The sequence below is a fragment of the Piliocolobus tephrosceles genome, chromosome 16 (genome assembly GCF_002776525.5).
Source record: "Piliocolobus tephrosceles isolate RC106 chromosome 16, ASM277652v3, whole genome shotgun sequence".
Classification (NCBI taxonomy): domain Eukaryota; kingdom Metazoa; phylum Chordata; class Mammalia; order Primates; family Cercopithecidae; genus Piliocolobus; species Piliocolobus tephrosceles.
The window spans coordinates 27,292,186-27,308,070 of record NC_045449.1 but is presented as its reverse complement, the minus strand read 5'-3'; the positions used below and the strand labels follow the sequence as shown (position 1 = coordinate 27,308,070).

The 15,885-nt window shown below is 40.7% G+C and overlaps 1 protein-coding gene across 3 annotated transcripts in view; it reads left to right on the top strand.

The window, feature by feature from the left end:
- MYO1D (myosin ID) overlaps positions 1-15,885 on the top strand; it is a 379,960-nt gene that overhangs the window by 246,550 nt on the left and 117,525 nt on the right. For all 3 annotated transcript variants that reach the window (XM_023182884.2, XM_023182886.3, XM_023182885.3), the window contains exon 21: positions 13,824-13,978. In XM_023182884.2, the coding sequence (XP_023038652.1) occupies positions 13,824-13,978 (155 nt within the window). The remainder of the gene's footprint in view (positions 1-13,823; positions 13,979-15,885) is intronic.

Genomic DNA, 15,885 nt, shown 5'->3' with positions numbered 1-15,885 from the left:
TAAATGTTCTTCTTGATGGTGCCCTTGATCCCTGTCGGGATGTAGAATATTGGGAAGAAGTTGAAGCTGAATGTGGAGATGTTTTATTTATTCAGTGCAGTGAGGTGAATTGGTGTTGGAAACTTATTGAAGAGTTTTGCTGAGTGGCTTTCATCAAGCTGTTAAAATCAAGGGTTGAAAGCCCCTGTCAATCAATGATATAAACTTAGCCCTTTTAATCAGTTGATTACAATTATTTTCCTTGACCTGAATAATGTTGATCAATAGTACTAGGCTCACAACAGGCACTTGGGAATAAAGTCAATTATACTGGTTTCAAGACAGTTTTTCATTACTGCTCGAGGCTCATGTTTTGTAGAAATAGGTTTTGTTTTACCATTAAAACAGCATGTGGCTCACACATACTGGTATGATGTTTGGATCATGTGATCCAGGCGTATAGTCACAGAGAGCCTAGTAGCCCTGAAGATGCATCTGTTTTAAAGCATACTTACTAATTAACATTCACCATAACAACTCTGAATCCCTGAGAAAGGAAGAGAATTTTATTCTGTTTCATGAAGTGGGAAAATATTTATAAATGCGGTATTTTTACTGTTTATTTGATGTGTTAAAATAATAACAAAAAATTTTTGAAAGTGACTGTTTGTGAAGGAATTAATTCTTTTTTTTTTTTTTTTTTTTTGAGATGGAGTCTTGCTCTGTCCCCCGGGCTGGAGTGCAGTGGCGCGATCTCGGCTCACTGCAAGCTCCGCCTCCTGGGTTCACGCCATTCTCCTGCCTCAGCCTCCTGAGTAGCTGGGACTACAGGCACCCGCCACCGCGCCCGGCTAATTTTTTGTATTTTTAGTAGAGACGGGGTTTCACCGTGGTCTCGATCTCCTGACCTTGTGATCCGCCCGCCTCAGCCGGAATTAATTCTTAGTTATCCCAAACTATGCATTCTTTCCATGATGCATTTACAAAATTAAGGTTTCTCTCTGTTATGGTCATGTGTTCTTAGGTCAGTGATTCAGAATAGGCGGGCTGGGAGCAGTGGCTCACACCTTTAATCCCAGCACTTTGGGAGGCCGAAGCAGGTGGATCACCTAAGGCCAAGAGTTCGAGACCAGCCTGGCCAACATGGTGAAACCCCATCTCTACTAGAAATATAAAAATTAGCCGGGCCTGGTGGCAGGGGCCTGTAATTTCAGCTGCTCAGGAGGCTGAGGCAGAAGGATTGCTGGAACCCGGGAGGCAGAGGTTGCAGTGAGCCAAGATCATGCCACTGCACTCCAGCCCGGACCAACAACAGACAACAGCGAAACTCCGTCTCAAAAAAAAAAAAAAAGGGCAAAGCAGGTGGCTTCTCTCTGCTCTGCAGTATCTGAGGCCTCAGCTGGGAAGACTTAAAGGCTAGGGGTGACTTAAGGGCTGGGGCTGGAATCATTTGAAGGCATGTCCACCGAGGTGATGGACACCTCAGTGGGGAGGACTCGGAGACTGAGACTGCTGACTGGAGAGCTTTATGAGGCCTTTTGGAGATTCTTGGCTTCCTCACAACATGGTGGCCTCAAGGTAGTCAGACTTCTTTATTGTTTTTATTAACTTTTTTTGAGACAGTCTGCTCTGTCACCCAGGCTAGAGTACAGTGGCGTAATCTCAGCTCAGTGCAACCTCTGCCTCCCGGGTTCAAGCAATTCTCGTGCCTCAGCCTCCAGAATGGCTGGGACTATAGGCATGCGCTACTATGCCCAGCTAATTTTTGTATTTTCAATAGAAACAGCCACGTTGGCCAGTTTGGCCTTGAACACCTGGCCTCAGGTGATTCACCCAACGTGCTGGGATTACAGGCATGAGCCACCACGACTGGCTGGTAGTTGGACTTCTTACGAGCTGACTTAGCGCTCAGAACATAAATGTCCCATTGAACAACGCAGAAGCTGCATTGCCTTTTATGAGCAGGCCTCAGAAGTCACACAACTCCAATTCTGTTGCATTTTATTGGTCAAAAGCCAGTCATATGGTAAGCCTAGATTCAAGGGATGGGGACATAGACCCCTATCTTTCTATGGGAGGAGTGTCAAAAGTTTTGCAAACTTGTTTTAAGTCCTCCACTTTCTACCTGCTGGTTAAAAATTATTTTCGTTACTCTGACTTAAAATGCACTTACCAGTCAAGGCGGGAGGACCACTTGAGGCCTGGAGTTCAAGACCAGTCTGGGCAACACAGGAAGACCTCATTTCTACCAAAAAAAAAAAAAAAGTTTTTAATTAGTTGGATGTGGTGGTACATGCCTATAGTCCCAGCTACTTGGGAGGCTGAGGCGGAGGATTGCTTGAGCCCAGGAGCCCAAGGTTTGAGCCATCATTGCACCACTACACTCCAGCCTGGGCAACAGAGTGAGACCCTGACTCAAAAAAATGAAGTAAAATAAAATAGAATGTGTTTACCCTCTCCCAAGATGTCCCAGAAGTCTCATCTCCTTGTAATACCAGGTTTAAGGTCAAGGGCCAGGATTTCATCTAATTCAATCCAGGCGCAGTTCCTTAAGTATAGTTCTTGCAATCTGAAGACCAACTAAAAGGAAAAGTTATCTGTCCCGCACCCATCAACAATGGTGATCTAGGGATGGGCTACCTACTGCAGATACTTCTATTCAAAGAGAAGGGGATTGGGGGGTCACAAAACACTCACTGACCTTCTGTGTTTGCAACTAAGTAGCTTTCTTAGCTGCTTCCTGTCCACAAAAGGTTGGGGGCAGGGTGCAGAGCCTCTTTGCGTTTTGCCATGCCTATGTTGCTTTCAGTCCAGTCCTTTGAAATTTTGGTGGATTCACTGTGTATTAATTTATAACCACTCCATTAGACAAAAAACACACCCACAAATCTCTGCAAAATAAACTCTCCCATACCTTGGGCTCCTCATGAGCTACTGTGGGACAAGACCCTTAAGATTCAGGAGCTCTGTTTTTTAACGGATAGAATTTGTAAGGCATGCCCTAGAGATCTTTAGAGCCTCCTTTAGCTGTCTAGAAGATACTATGAATGCCTTAGATCTTTCTAAGGTTTTAACAAAAGATTTTACAGTCCCACTCTGGATTTGATCCATTGCCCTGAAACCATTTCTTAATTTGAGAATCATTTGCCATCTGGAGAAGCTGGGAATAAGAAACAGTTTTATTTTCAAGCCCAGCAATTGCAGGCTTCTTTATATTTTCTCTAATTTTTACATGAGAGCAGAACAGTTCTTTATTAAGGTCCTCTCTCTCCTCTCACGTTTTTTTCATAGACAGCAAGAAGCCAGATGTCACTTTCAGTATTCTGTCTAGAAATCTCCTTATCTAGATCATCACATTTGTTGGGTACTTTTTCTGTTTTCTGCCTTCCCATAGGCAACAGTGTTGTCAAATTTTCTCCTGTTTAACCACCAAGGTCCCCTTTCTCCCCTTTCCTCTGGCTGGGAGTAATCTTTTCCCTGTTTTCCTCAGGCCCTCACTGACCCCTCTTAAAGGCCTGCCATGATTCCCCCAGCAGTCTCTGAGGACCTTTCCAGCTTCCACCCACTTCCCAAATCCAGTGGCAACTATTTGGGATTATGTTACAGGAGCACCCCACTCCTGTTGCAAATTTTTATTCCAATTACTATTGCTGTATAACAATCCATCCCAGACTTAGTGGAATGAAACAACCGCTACTTTATTATGTTCTTGGATTCTGTTGGTAAAGAATTTTAAAGAAGCACTGTGAGGCCAGCATGCCTCTGCTCCACAATGTCTAGGGCCTCCGTTAGGAGGATTCAAAGGTGGGGGTTACTTGATAAGTGAGAGTCGGAATCACTGGAGCCCTCATACACTCACTTGTCTGGCCCCAGGACTGCTGACCAGAGCACCTGCACACGACCCCTCTGAGAGGTTTGGCTGCCTCACGGCATGGCATCTTAAGACCATCAGCCTGCTTGTATGAGGGCTCTTGGCTCAAGCAATTTGTTGCTTTCAAGAGATACTTGCTTATAAAGGGATAAACTCTCAGTTATGCCACAGCTTCCATTATTTCCATCATGAGCCCACACAGCTGAGCTTCCTAAGTTATAGCTAGTTGAGGAGTAAGGAGGGAACAAGAGGTGGGGGACTGGGAAGGGAGAAGGAGGGAGATTAGGAGAGACAGATGAACAGAACAGAGAAAGGTGAAAAGAAAGTCATCAGGTGTCCTGCAAAAAGCCAGAGCAAACTGTCTTCCAAGTTTCTGAATGGAAAACAGAATGAACAGGATGTTCTCCATCAAGGAGCAGCCAAATCAATTTGTAAATTGAGATCAAAAGAGCATAAACATTATCTCTGCAGTCTAATCAGAGAACAGAAGTTGAATAGGACATCCGAAAAGCCAAGTGTCTATGTCAAAATACAAGCAAACACCTGAAGAAATTAAGTGACCGCTACAATTTCATGAAAGTTCTTTGTGTGTCAGGCATAGCTTTGGATGGGGTGTCGGGGGCAGGGGTGTGGAAGGGCAGGGAGGTGGGGGGAATACCAAGAATGAAGTCTTTTAGAAGTGTGTGTAGAGAGCAATAACCAAAGAAGAGGAGAGATTCTCCAGAAGAGAAGATTGTGGAGCAGCTGCTACTGGGAGGAAGTTTGGAACAAAGATGCTCCAGAGTAAAAAAAGAAGAAAAAAATTAAAACTGATTATTATAGTGATGAAATAGCAGTAAATACATTTGAGTGTTTACCATCTTACTATAAAATGAAGTATTGTTTTATAGACCATAGTATACTGTAAAATAAAAACAATACAAATACAAAACTTCATACTTGGCTCAAAAAAGTGAAAGCCACCGAGCCTGACCCCAAGGAGATCATTCCGGTTGGACAAGCACACAGATAACACATAAATGTGACCTATTAATAAACTGAGTTATATTGAGGTATTTCTTTTTTTTTTTTTTTTTTTTTTTTTTGAGATGGAGTCTTGCTCTGTCACCCAGGCTGGAGTGCAGTGGCGCTATCTCGGCTCACTGCAACCTCCACCTTCCTGGTTCATGCGATTCTCCTGCCCCAGCCTCCCGAGTAGCTGGGATTACAGGCACGCACCACCACGCCCAGCTAATTTTTGTATTTTTAGTAGAGACGGAGTTTACCATGTTGGCCAGGATGATCTCAATCTCCTGACCTCGTGATCTGCCCGCCTTGGCCTCCAAAAGTGCTGGGATTGCAGGCGTGAGCCACTGCACTCGGCCTATATTGAGGTATTTCTTACTAGTGAACCACCCTTACACTTGTGAATATACTCTCTCTCATGGTCATGGTGTTTATCTTGTTGTATCCAGTTTGTTAATTATTTTGGATTTTGCATCTATTTGTAAGTTACATTGATTTCTGGGTGTGTTTTTGTGTGTGAGAGAGAGAGAGATTCAGCAAGTTTTGTTAGCAGGATAAATAAAATGAGTCAGTATGGTTTCTATCTTTTTCCATATTATAGAGTGTTTATGTATGATAGAAATTACATGGGCCTATAACATAACCTGTGCCTAGTAAGAACTAGGAGAGTGTTTTTCTGATGATATAAAAAAAGCTTTTTGCTAGTTATAAATAGAAATTAATTGTTTTATCTTTCTTTAAGTCAATTTTACTAATTTATATTTTCCTATAAAATCATGCATTTCAGGCCTGGCACAGTGGCTTACACCTGTAATATAAACTGGTGTTTATTACACCAGTAATAAAATTAAAATTTTAAATAATTAAATAAAATAATTAATTTTAATTAAATTAAAATTTAAAATAAAATTAAAAACAGGTTTATTACACCTGTAATAAACTGGTGGTATTACAGGAGGCTGAGGCGGGAGGATCACTTGAGCTCAGGAATTCATGACAGCCTGGGCAACATGACAAAACCCTGTCTCTACTAAAAGTACAAAACCTAGCCAGGCATGGTGACATGCACCTGTGGTCCCAGCTACATGGGAGGCTGGGTGGGAAGATTGCTTGAGCCTGGGAGGTAGAGGCTGCAGTGAGCCGAGATCGTGCCACTGCACTCCAGCCTGGGCAATACAGCTAGACCCCATCTTTAAAAAATTATGCATTTCATTAATATGAAATTACAATTACAAATGTTTTTTCTCTTGTAATTTCTTCTTCTTCTTTTTTTTTTTTTTTTTTTTTTGACGGGTCTCACTCTGTCACCCAGCCTGGAATGCAGTGATGTGATCAGCTCACTGTAACCTCAAACTCCTGGGCTCAAGCAATCCTCCTGCCTCAGCCTCCTGAGTAGCTGGGGCTACAGGCACGCACCACCACATCCAGCTAATTTTTTTTTTGCCAGGATTTTGCTATGTTGCCCATGCTGGTCATGAACTCCCAGCCTCAAGTGATCCTCCTGTCTCAGCCTCCCAAAGTGCTGGGATTAGAGGCTTGAGCAACTGCTCCTGGCCTCTTATAATTTCAAAAGTCAACACACCCTTTCTTAAATCCCTTTCTCATTCCTAATGTTAAATATTTGTGGTTTTGCCTGTTTTTTCCTTGGTGAGACTCTGCCAAGGGTTTGGTCTGTTCAAAGAACCAGCTCTTTAATTTATTATGTATGTTGTTCTCATTCATAAACTTCTGCTTTTATCTTAATTAATTTTATAAACAGGGTATAGTTAATTTTTTTTTTTTTTTTACTTAAATCTATATAACCCCTCGTCCTCCAATAAAGGAGTTGTATCCTGTTCACATTTCTTACAGCAACTGGCGAAAAAACTTTTCTTAAATCCAATCATGGTATTTAAATGCTTTCTATTTTTTATGCTCCCACGCTATTTCATTCTTTTTTCTGTTGCTGCATTGGTCAAGTTTTATTTATTCTCTTTTTACTAATGGTTAGAACCTTACACATCGTTTTTCATCTTAATGATTACTGTTAAATATTTGAACTTATCTTTCCTAATTGATATCAAGAATAAAATGGATTTACTTATCTCCTCCTGTGAATTGTGGCAAAATTAATATGAGTTTTCTTTTTGTTTTTGAGACAGAGTCTCGCTTCAGTGTCCAGGCTGGAGTGCAATGACACAATCTCGGCTCACTGCAACCTCTGCCTCCCAGATTCAAGTGATTTGCCTGCCCCAGCCTCCTGATTAGCTGGGACTATAGGCGCCCTCCACCACGACCAGCTAAATTTTGTATTTTTAGTAGAGACAGGGTTTCACCATATTGGCCAGGCCAGTCTCAAACTCCTGACCTCAAGTGATCCTCCTGTCCTGGCCTCCCAAAGTGTTGGAATTACAGGCATGAGCCACCACACCCGGCCAAGTTTTCTTTTTTAAAAAAGGATATAAACCTGAATTTTATTTTCCTATATAGATAACTTATTTTTGTATGCCTAGATACTTGAAGATTTTTTCCTTTATTCTACAGGTCTAAAACTTCTCTGGGCTACACAGCCAGAAGATCCTCTAAGTTTGGCTGGTACCTGTGGTTCCTTTCTATCTAAAGACTGGGACGTTTTCTTCTGTTATTCTTTAATTCTCTGCAGTATCTATTCAGTTACTGTAATTTATCATATTTGTCTTTTGGAATTATTTCTCTTTCTAATATCTGTCTGTTTGCGCTTAGTTTGTAAATGAGAATATGGATTAAAGATTTTCTTGTATGGTGAGCTCTGCTCTCCTGTGCTCATTCCATTGCAGAGGAGGAGAGGACATCTGCTCTGACTTCTCAGGCCGGCTTCCTCTTCCAGAACTGCTCAGCTCTTTACCTCTCTAGTTGTGTTCACTGTTTGGTCCTTCTTAGTAAGGAGAGGCTGGGAGAATTGAAATGGGTTGCAATCAGAGGCTCCGTTTGCCCTGTTCAAATCTTCAAGGCCAAAGAAGGGGAAGGCTTAGAATTATCACAGCATAGAAATCTCATAGATTAGGAGAAATAAGGAAGCAACAAGGGCAGGGGGAGCCTTGATAAGGAGTTTCCCTTTTGTTCGGAGAAACGCATCTATGTGTTATGGCTGCCCAAGGGCAATGAGGTAGTGACCCCTTCCCCAGCTGAGGTGTTTCACACAATACCTTCCATTTCCATGGTGTTGTAAGGTTTTAAAATTATATTTTCAGTGTAAAGTTTTGCTGACATATTTTCACTTAGATTGTAAGACACTTGAAGGCGGAGGGTTTTTTTGCTTATTTACTTTTTGTACTCCAGAGTTGCTACTATTTGATCCTTACCACAATCCTGCAAGGTAGACAGGGCACCTGATGTTATCCTTATTTTGCAGAAAAGGGGACAGATGCCCCAGTAAATTAAATGAGTCACTCAAGATCACATGGCTGAATTGGGATTAACACCCAGGTCATCCTTGGTACACTAATCCCCACTTACTATCCTTTCTCCCAGATCTAAAGGGGACATTCTGGGTGCTGGTTATCCTGCCTTGGCGACAATAGGGACTTAATCTTTCATTATTTGTGTAGCAGAGCAAGTTAAGTGCTGTTTTCCCTCATTTCTTCTGAGATTGTGACACACCACTAGGCCTGGGCATACACATGAAGAATTCCCACCCACAGCAGATAAAGCCACCCAAACAGTGAGGGAGAGGGAAGGGGAGGGAGAGAAGCCCACCCGCTGAGAGGGGGTGGTGGCCAAGAGCAGAGTCATTGGCTCCTGTCCTCTGGTCCAGGCAGCACCTAGGAAGGGATCCTCTATCCCTGTGGTTTCAGCATTCTTTGCCGAATCTGTCTCTTTTCCTTGAACCCCTGCAGCTAATGCTCCTGGGATATACTGGCAGAGTTACTGCTGTTACCATTCTCATTTCATTAGGCTTTAATCAAGCTCTCCTGTGAAGTGCTACATCAATTCAATTTTGAATTTCACATATAAAATAATCAAATGAGAGTGAAGCATGATAGACATAAGATGTTTTCTTAAATGAAAATGATATTTTTAATTTAATCAAATAAAAATCATCTGGATCCAGTACATCTAAGTGGCAGAGAGATTGCTATATTCTCTTACCAATGGCCTCAGAAAAGCCCATGATCCACATTGGTTGGTGAATGATTTCCAATTTCTTTAATATTTTCCCTTCTCTCTTTTAAGCACTGACCCTGGCATTCTTTAAAATCAACCCAAGAACTCACCTCCCGTGAAAATGTATTCATGGGAATACTTATTTATAGAACCTGTGTTCATTTATACATGATACTTGAAAAACCTGGTGTGATGGAAAGAACATGAGTCCCCGTCAGTCTGCAGGTCTGAGTTCTAGTCCCGGGCCTGCAGACAGGCTCAACTCCTTCAGTCTCAATTTCTGTCTGTAAAACATAGGCATGGAAGTAAGTGGCATTCCAAATCTGTAAACTGTTAAGGTGTTTTTCTTCAGTTATTTGTTACTTATCTCTTCCTCTGATCCAACTGGATTGCGAATCCCCCAAGAACAGGGATCACATTCTCAGCATCTTCCCCACGTCTGTCCCTACCCCAGGCTGCCTGGCTGATAGCGCCTGTGGTAGCCAGGTGATGGCACTTCGGTATTTTATGCAATAAAAGAACAGACCACAGAATGAGGAAATCACTCTGGCTTCTGCTTTATTGACCAAAGTAGAATATCTAGAGATCAAAACAGCCAGGGTGTGGTATTTTTTTAAATTTATAGGCAATTAATATAATTTACTCACATGGATGGTGGTGTACAGGTCTCTTGAGTCTTAGTATGGGCATAAATTTGTGTAACCACTGCCACAGTCAGGATACAGAGTAGTTCCATACCCCAAAAAACTCCCTTGTATTGGACTCCTCTTAACCCCAAACCCTGGCAACTATTGATCTGTTGTCCATCCTTATCCTTTTATCTTCTAGAGAATATCATATAAATGGAGTTACGCAGGCTGTAACCTTTCGAGACTGGCTGCTTTCATTCAATCATAATGCCTGTGAGATTTATCTGCGTTGTCGCCTGTCAGTAATTTGTATCATTAGTTTGTTCATTGCTGAGTAGCATTCCATTATTTAGATGTGCCACAGTTTGTTTATCTGTGCACACACTGCTGGATATTTGGGTCATCTCCAGCTTTTGTCGATTATTAATAGAGCTGCTATAAACATTCATGTATAAATTTTCATGTGAAGCTAAGTTTTTATTTCTCTTGGATACGTGCCTAGGAGTAAGATGGCTGGCTCATATGGTAATTTTCCATTTAATTTTTTTTGAGTTAACAACCACTGTTTCCACAGTGGCTGTACCATTTTACATTGTCACCAGTAATGCATGTGAGTCCCACTTGTTCTGTGTCCTCACCAGCATTTAGTATTATCACTTTTTTGTTGTTGTAGTCTATTTTGTTATTTTAACCATTCTGATGGGTTTGCAGTGGTTCCCGTTGCAGTTTTAGTTTGCACTTCCCTAATGGCTACTGATGTTGAGCACCCTTTCATGTACTTATTCAGCCCTATGCCTACTTTGGTGAAATGATTTCAAATCTTTTATCCATCATTTTTTATTGAGTTGTTTACTGTCTTAAGTTTTAAGAGCTCTTTATAGATTCTAAATACAAGTCCTTTATCAGATATATCTTTGCAGATATTTTCTACCAGTCTGTGGCTAGTCTTTTCACTCTCCCACCAGTGTCTTCCTTAGAGTAAAAGTTTTAAATTTGATGAAATTCAATTTATCAATTTTTTTGCTTTATGGGATTGTTTTGGTATCATTTCTAAGAAATCTTTGCCAACCCAAGGTCACAAAGATTTTCTTCTATGTTTTCTCCTAAAAGTTTTCTAGTTCTACATTTTGCATTTAGATCTATAGTCCACTCTGAATTGTTTACGAGGTGGGAGATTTAGGTAGACTTTTATTTCTGTTTGTATGGGAATGTCCAAATGTTCCAAGTTATCCAGATGCCAACATTATCCTTTCTTCATTGAACTGTCTTTGCACCCTTGTGAAAAAATTACTGGCCATATTCATGTGAGTCTGTTTCTGATCTATGTTTTTTTTTTCCTTTCTAAATTATGTCTTGATTAACGTAGCTTTATACTAAGCATTAAAATCAGCCTTTGTGAGCCCTCCAACTTTATTCTTCGTTTGCAAAACTGTTATGGCTATTCTAGTTCTTTTGCTTTTCCATACACATTTTAGAATCTGCTTGTTGATATCTACAGAAAATCTTGCTGGGATTTTGGTTGGGATTTCATTAAATCTATAGATCAATGTGGGAAAAATTGGTATCTTAAGAATTTGTGTTTTCTAGTCCCTGAGGATATTATTTCCCTTCATTTATTTAAGTTTTCTTTTATTCCTTTCATCAGCATTTTAATTTAACTTGTTCAACATTTTGTAGTTTTCAGCATGTAGGTCCTACAGATAGATGTTTTGTTAGATTTATATCTAAGTATTTTTGGTTTTGGAGTTGTTATAGATGGTTTTGTTTTTAAATTTTTGTTGCAAATTTTTCATTGCTAATACAGAAATATTTTTGTATGTCAGCCTTGTATCCTTTGACCTTATTAAATGCACTTATTAGTTCTGGGAGCTATTTTGTGGATCCTTGGCATTTTCTAAGTAGGCGATCATGTAATCTGAAAATAGAGACATATGTTTCTTCCTTTTCAATCTGTATGCTTTTTCATTTTTTTTTTCTTTGAGACAGAGTCTCACTCTATCGCCCAGGCTGACGTGCAGTGACACGATGTCAACTCACTGCAACCTCCGCCTCCCGGGTTCAAGCGATTCTCCTTGCCTCAGCCTCCTGAGTAGCTGGGATTACAGGCACCTGGCCACCACGCCTAGCTAATTTTTGTATTTTTAGTAGAGACAAGGTTTCACCATATTGGTCAGGCTGGTCTCGAACTCCTGACCTCAAGTGATCCACCCACCTCAGCCTCCCAAAGTGCTGGGATTACAGGCGTGAGCCACCGTGCCCAGCTGCTTTTTAATTTCTTTAACCTGCCTTGCTGCACTGGCTAGGGCTTCCAGTATAATGTTGCATAGCAGCAGTGATGGTGGAAATCCTTGCATTGCTCCCAATCTTAAGGGAAAACATTCAGTGCTTGTCCACCAAGTATGATGTTAGCTGTGGCATGTTGTATATGTCATTTTATCAGGTTAAGTTACCTTACAATCCTGGTTTGCTAAGAAATTTTTATCATGGATGGATGTTGAATTTTGTCAAGTACTTTTTCTGTGTCACTTGATACAATCATGTGGATTTTCTTTTTTATCCTGTCATTTTATTCTGTCATTACCTTGATTAATTTTTGAATACTGAACTAACCTTGCATTTCTTAAACTCCACTTGGTCATATTGTATTATCGTTTTTATATGTTGTCGGATTTAATTTGCTAATATTTTGTTGACATCCGTTTTTACATCCATGTTGATAAAGGATATCAGTTTGTAGTTTTCTTGTACTGTTGTGTTTATTTTTGATATCAGAATAATGCCACCTTCAAAATGAGTTAGGAAGTGTTTCCTTCTCTTCTATTTTCTAGAAGAAATATGGTGAATTGGTATTATTTCTTCTTTAAATGTTTGGTGAAATTCACTAGTGAAATCATCTGGGACTAGAATTTTCTTTTTCTTTTTTTTTTTTTTTTTTTTTTTTTTGAGACAGAGTCTGCTCTGTCGCCCAGGCTGGAGTGCAGTGGCCGGATCTCAGCTCACTGCAAGCTCCGCCTCCCGGGTTCACGCCATTCTCCTGCCTCAGCCTCCCGAGTAGCTGGGACTGCAGGCGCCCGCCTCGTCGCCCGGCTAGTTTTTTGTATTTTCTATTAGAGACGGGGTTTCACCGTATTAGCCAGGGTGGTCTCGATCTCCTGACCTCGTGATCCGCCCGTCTTGGCCCCCCAAAGTGCTGGGATTACAGGCTTGAGCCACCACGCCCGGCCAGAATTTTCTTTTTCAAAATGTTTTTAAATATAAATCTAATTTCTTCAACAGATATAGAATTATTCAAGTTATTTCTTCTTGGAGAGTTTTTGTATTTTGTGGCTCTAGAATAATTATTTGTTGTTTTTGAGACGGAGTCTCACTCTGTCGCCAGGCTGGAGTACAGTGACATGGTCGCAGCTCACAGCAACCTCTGCCTCCTGGGTTCAAGCAGTTCTCCTGCCTCAGCCGCTCGAGTAGCTGGGACTACAGGCACATGCCGCCACGCCCAGCTAATTTGTGTGTGTGTGTGTGTGTGTGTGTGTGTGTGTTTTAGTAGAGATGGGGTTTCACCATGTTGCCCAGGCTGGTCTCAAACTCCTGAGCTCAGGCAGTCCGTCTGCTTTGGCCTCCCAAAGTGTTAGGATTACTGTGAGCCACCGCACCCTGTCGGAATTATTTGGTTTTAACTAAATTGTTGAATAAGTTTTTGTACAGAGTTGGTCCAAATATTTTAATATTATCCTTTTAATGTCTATGTGGTCTGTAGAGATGGCCCGTCTTCCATTCCTGATATTGATAATAAGGTCTTCCTTCTTTTTTTGTTTTGGGCTAGAGGTTTATCAGTTTTATTGATCTTCTGAAAGAACCATCCTGTTTCATTAATTTTTCTTTATTGTTTTTCTATTTCAAATTTTATTCATTTCTGCTCTTATCTTTATTATTTCCTTCCATCTGCTTGTTCCGTGAAACTGATAAAGATTAAAGTCAGGAGGGTCACTGAGCAAAACCCTTGGAAAATATGTGGTGTTTTTTGTTGTTTTTAGGGATGGTGTCTTGTTATGTTGCCCAGGCTGGATTCAAACTCCAGGGCTCAAATGATCCTCCAGTTTCAGCCTCCCAAGTAGCTGGGACTACAAGCACATGCCACTGTGCCCAGCTCCAAAATGTATTTTTTAATTCATTCTTTTGAGAATGATCCTAATAGTTTTCCATGCATTTTCTCTTTGCAGTTGACTGGTCTGAGTGTCTCCAATGGAAAGGACCAACTTGTAGTGTTCCATACGAAAGACAACAAAGACCTCATTGTCTGCCTCTTCAGCAAACAGCCAACCCATGAGAGTCGAATTGGAGAACTTGTTGGAGTGCTGGTGAATCATTTCAAGAGGTAAAGTTTGATTTTTGTAACTAAGACACATTTTAAATCTATGAAATCTTTAATCGTAATTATCACTGAGCTTGTTTTGTGCCAATTTTAATATATTGAGCTATTTTTCTCCATAAAGACAACTTCAATCATCTGTTTCACAGAAGGTAAAATTAGCATCCCGGCTTACTTTCAAGATTAGGGATGGTCCTCTATTTTTCCAGCCTCCAGCTGAACCATCAATGAGAGGTTTCCCTAGTGGTGATTTTTTTTCCACTGCCGATCCAAATGTAATTAAATTCAAAAGACAGACAAATCACTTTATATTCTTCTCATCATAGCTTCTCATTTACCACAAGTATAATCAGTTTGTGTGTCCACTATGACCATAAGCAAATTAGAAGGCAGATTTGGGATGGTATGCAAGTCCACGAAGACTACAAGAATTCCTGAGAGGCAGTAACTACTGCAAAAACGTGGAGTCATGATGGAACACGGCATAACCTGAGAAGTTCATAGTAAGCTCTGATGACACCTGGGGCAGGGGGGTGAACAATGATATAATAAATATAAACAGAGAGCAGGTCCTGAGGGTGACGGGGACCAGTGAATGGATAATTTTAAGCAGGGGAGTGATTTTGTCTGGTTATTTATTGGAGTTGTTTCAGAGGTTGGATTTCTCTTCCCATAAGGGGTCATGGATTGTTTGGGTGGGTATGTCTATCCAAAGTCAAGTACTCTCTTTGTGACATGCTGCCTTCACCTCCCCAACCCCACCTGCTGCTGGGAGAAGACCACTCATCAAAATCAGTGACTGAGAAATGATACAAGTGTAGTTCCTTTTTCTTCCTAAAAGACATTTCCTGAGTTCCTAAAATTAATCAAGTATTCTTCTTAGTATGTTTTTCTTTTTTTTTTTTTTTCAGTTTAGACGTGACTTCTCTTTCTCTCAACAAACACACATTTGGAATCAGATGTCCACATATCTAATTCTATTGTGTTCATTTTGGCTGATAAATGTATAGAGCATCATTTTAGAGGTGGGCTGCACAGACCATTTATTTTATGTTATTGTACCTTGCATTCTAGATCAAAGTGGATCTTTAAATATTTTCTATCATTAAATGCTTTTAGATGCTATAAGTAAAATAATACTTAATGGTCATTTGTGGGGGGAAAAATAAGAAAGTAATTACCAAAAATAATAGTAGACGCATAGGCTTTTGCAAATTCCTTTCCATCTGCCAAATAAATATAAAGCTAAGAAAATTTTTAAAAACTTTAGAATGTGGCCGGGCACAGTGGCTCACCTCTGTAATCCCAGCTCTTTGGGAGGCCGTGGCGGGCGGATCACGAGGTCAGGAGATCAAGACCATCCTGGCTAACATGGTGAAACCCCGCCTCTACTAGAAATACAAAAAATTAGCCGGGCATGGTGGCGGTTGCCTGTAGTCCCAGCTACTCAGGAGGCCGAGGCAGGAGAATGGCGTGAACCCAGGAGGCGGAGCTTGCAGTGAGCCAAGATCGCGCCAGTGCACTCCAGCCTGGGTGACAAAAGGAGACTCCGTCTCAAAAAATAAATAAATAAGTTTAGAGTGTAAGGAAAAGACATAAAGAAGGCATCTCTGTGATAAATGTCTATAACTCAAATAAGCAAGCTTATTTTCCTGCTAATATTTATAGCAAAGTATGGAAAATTAAAGGAATTTTAATTTGTTACTCTTACTTTGGATACCAGTACTAATGGATGCAAGAGTTTTTGCCTGGGAAATTGAAGTATTTTATCTCTGTCTGGGTGCTTATTTAGCAAATTCTGATCTATTAAGTGCCTTCTACAGGTGATAGAAATATGTAAATCTGGAGGTGGATTTCGTCAGTTGCTTTCTTTTCCTAGCTAGCAAATGCATGCTGAGGTACATTTCTAGGCA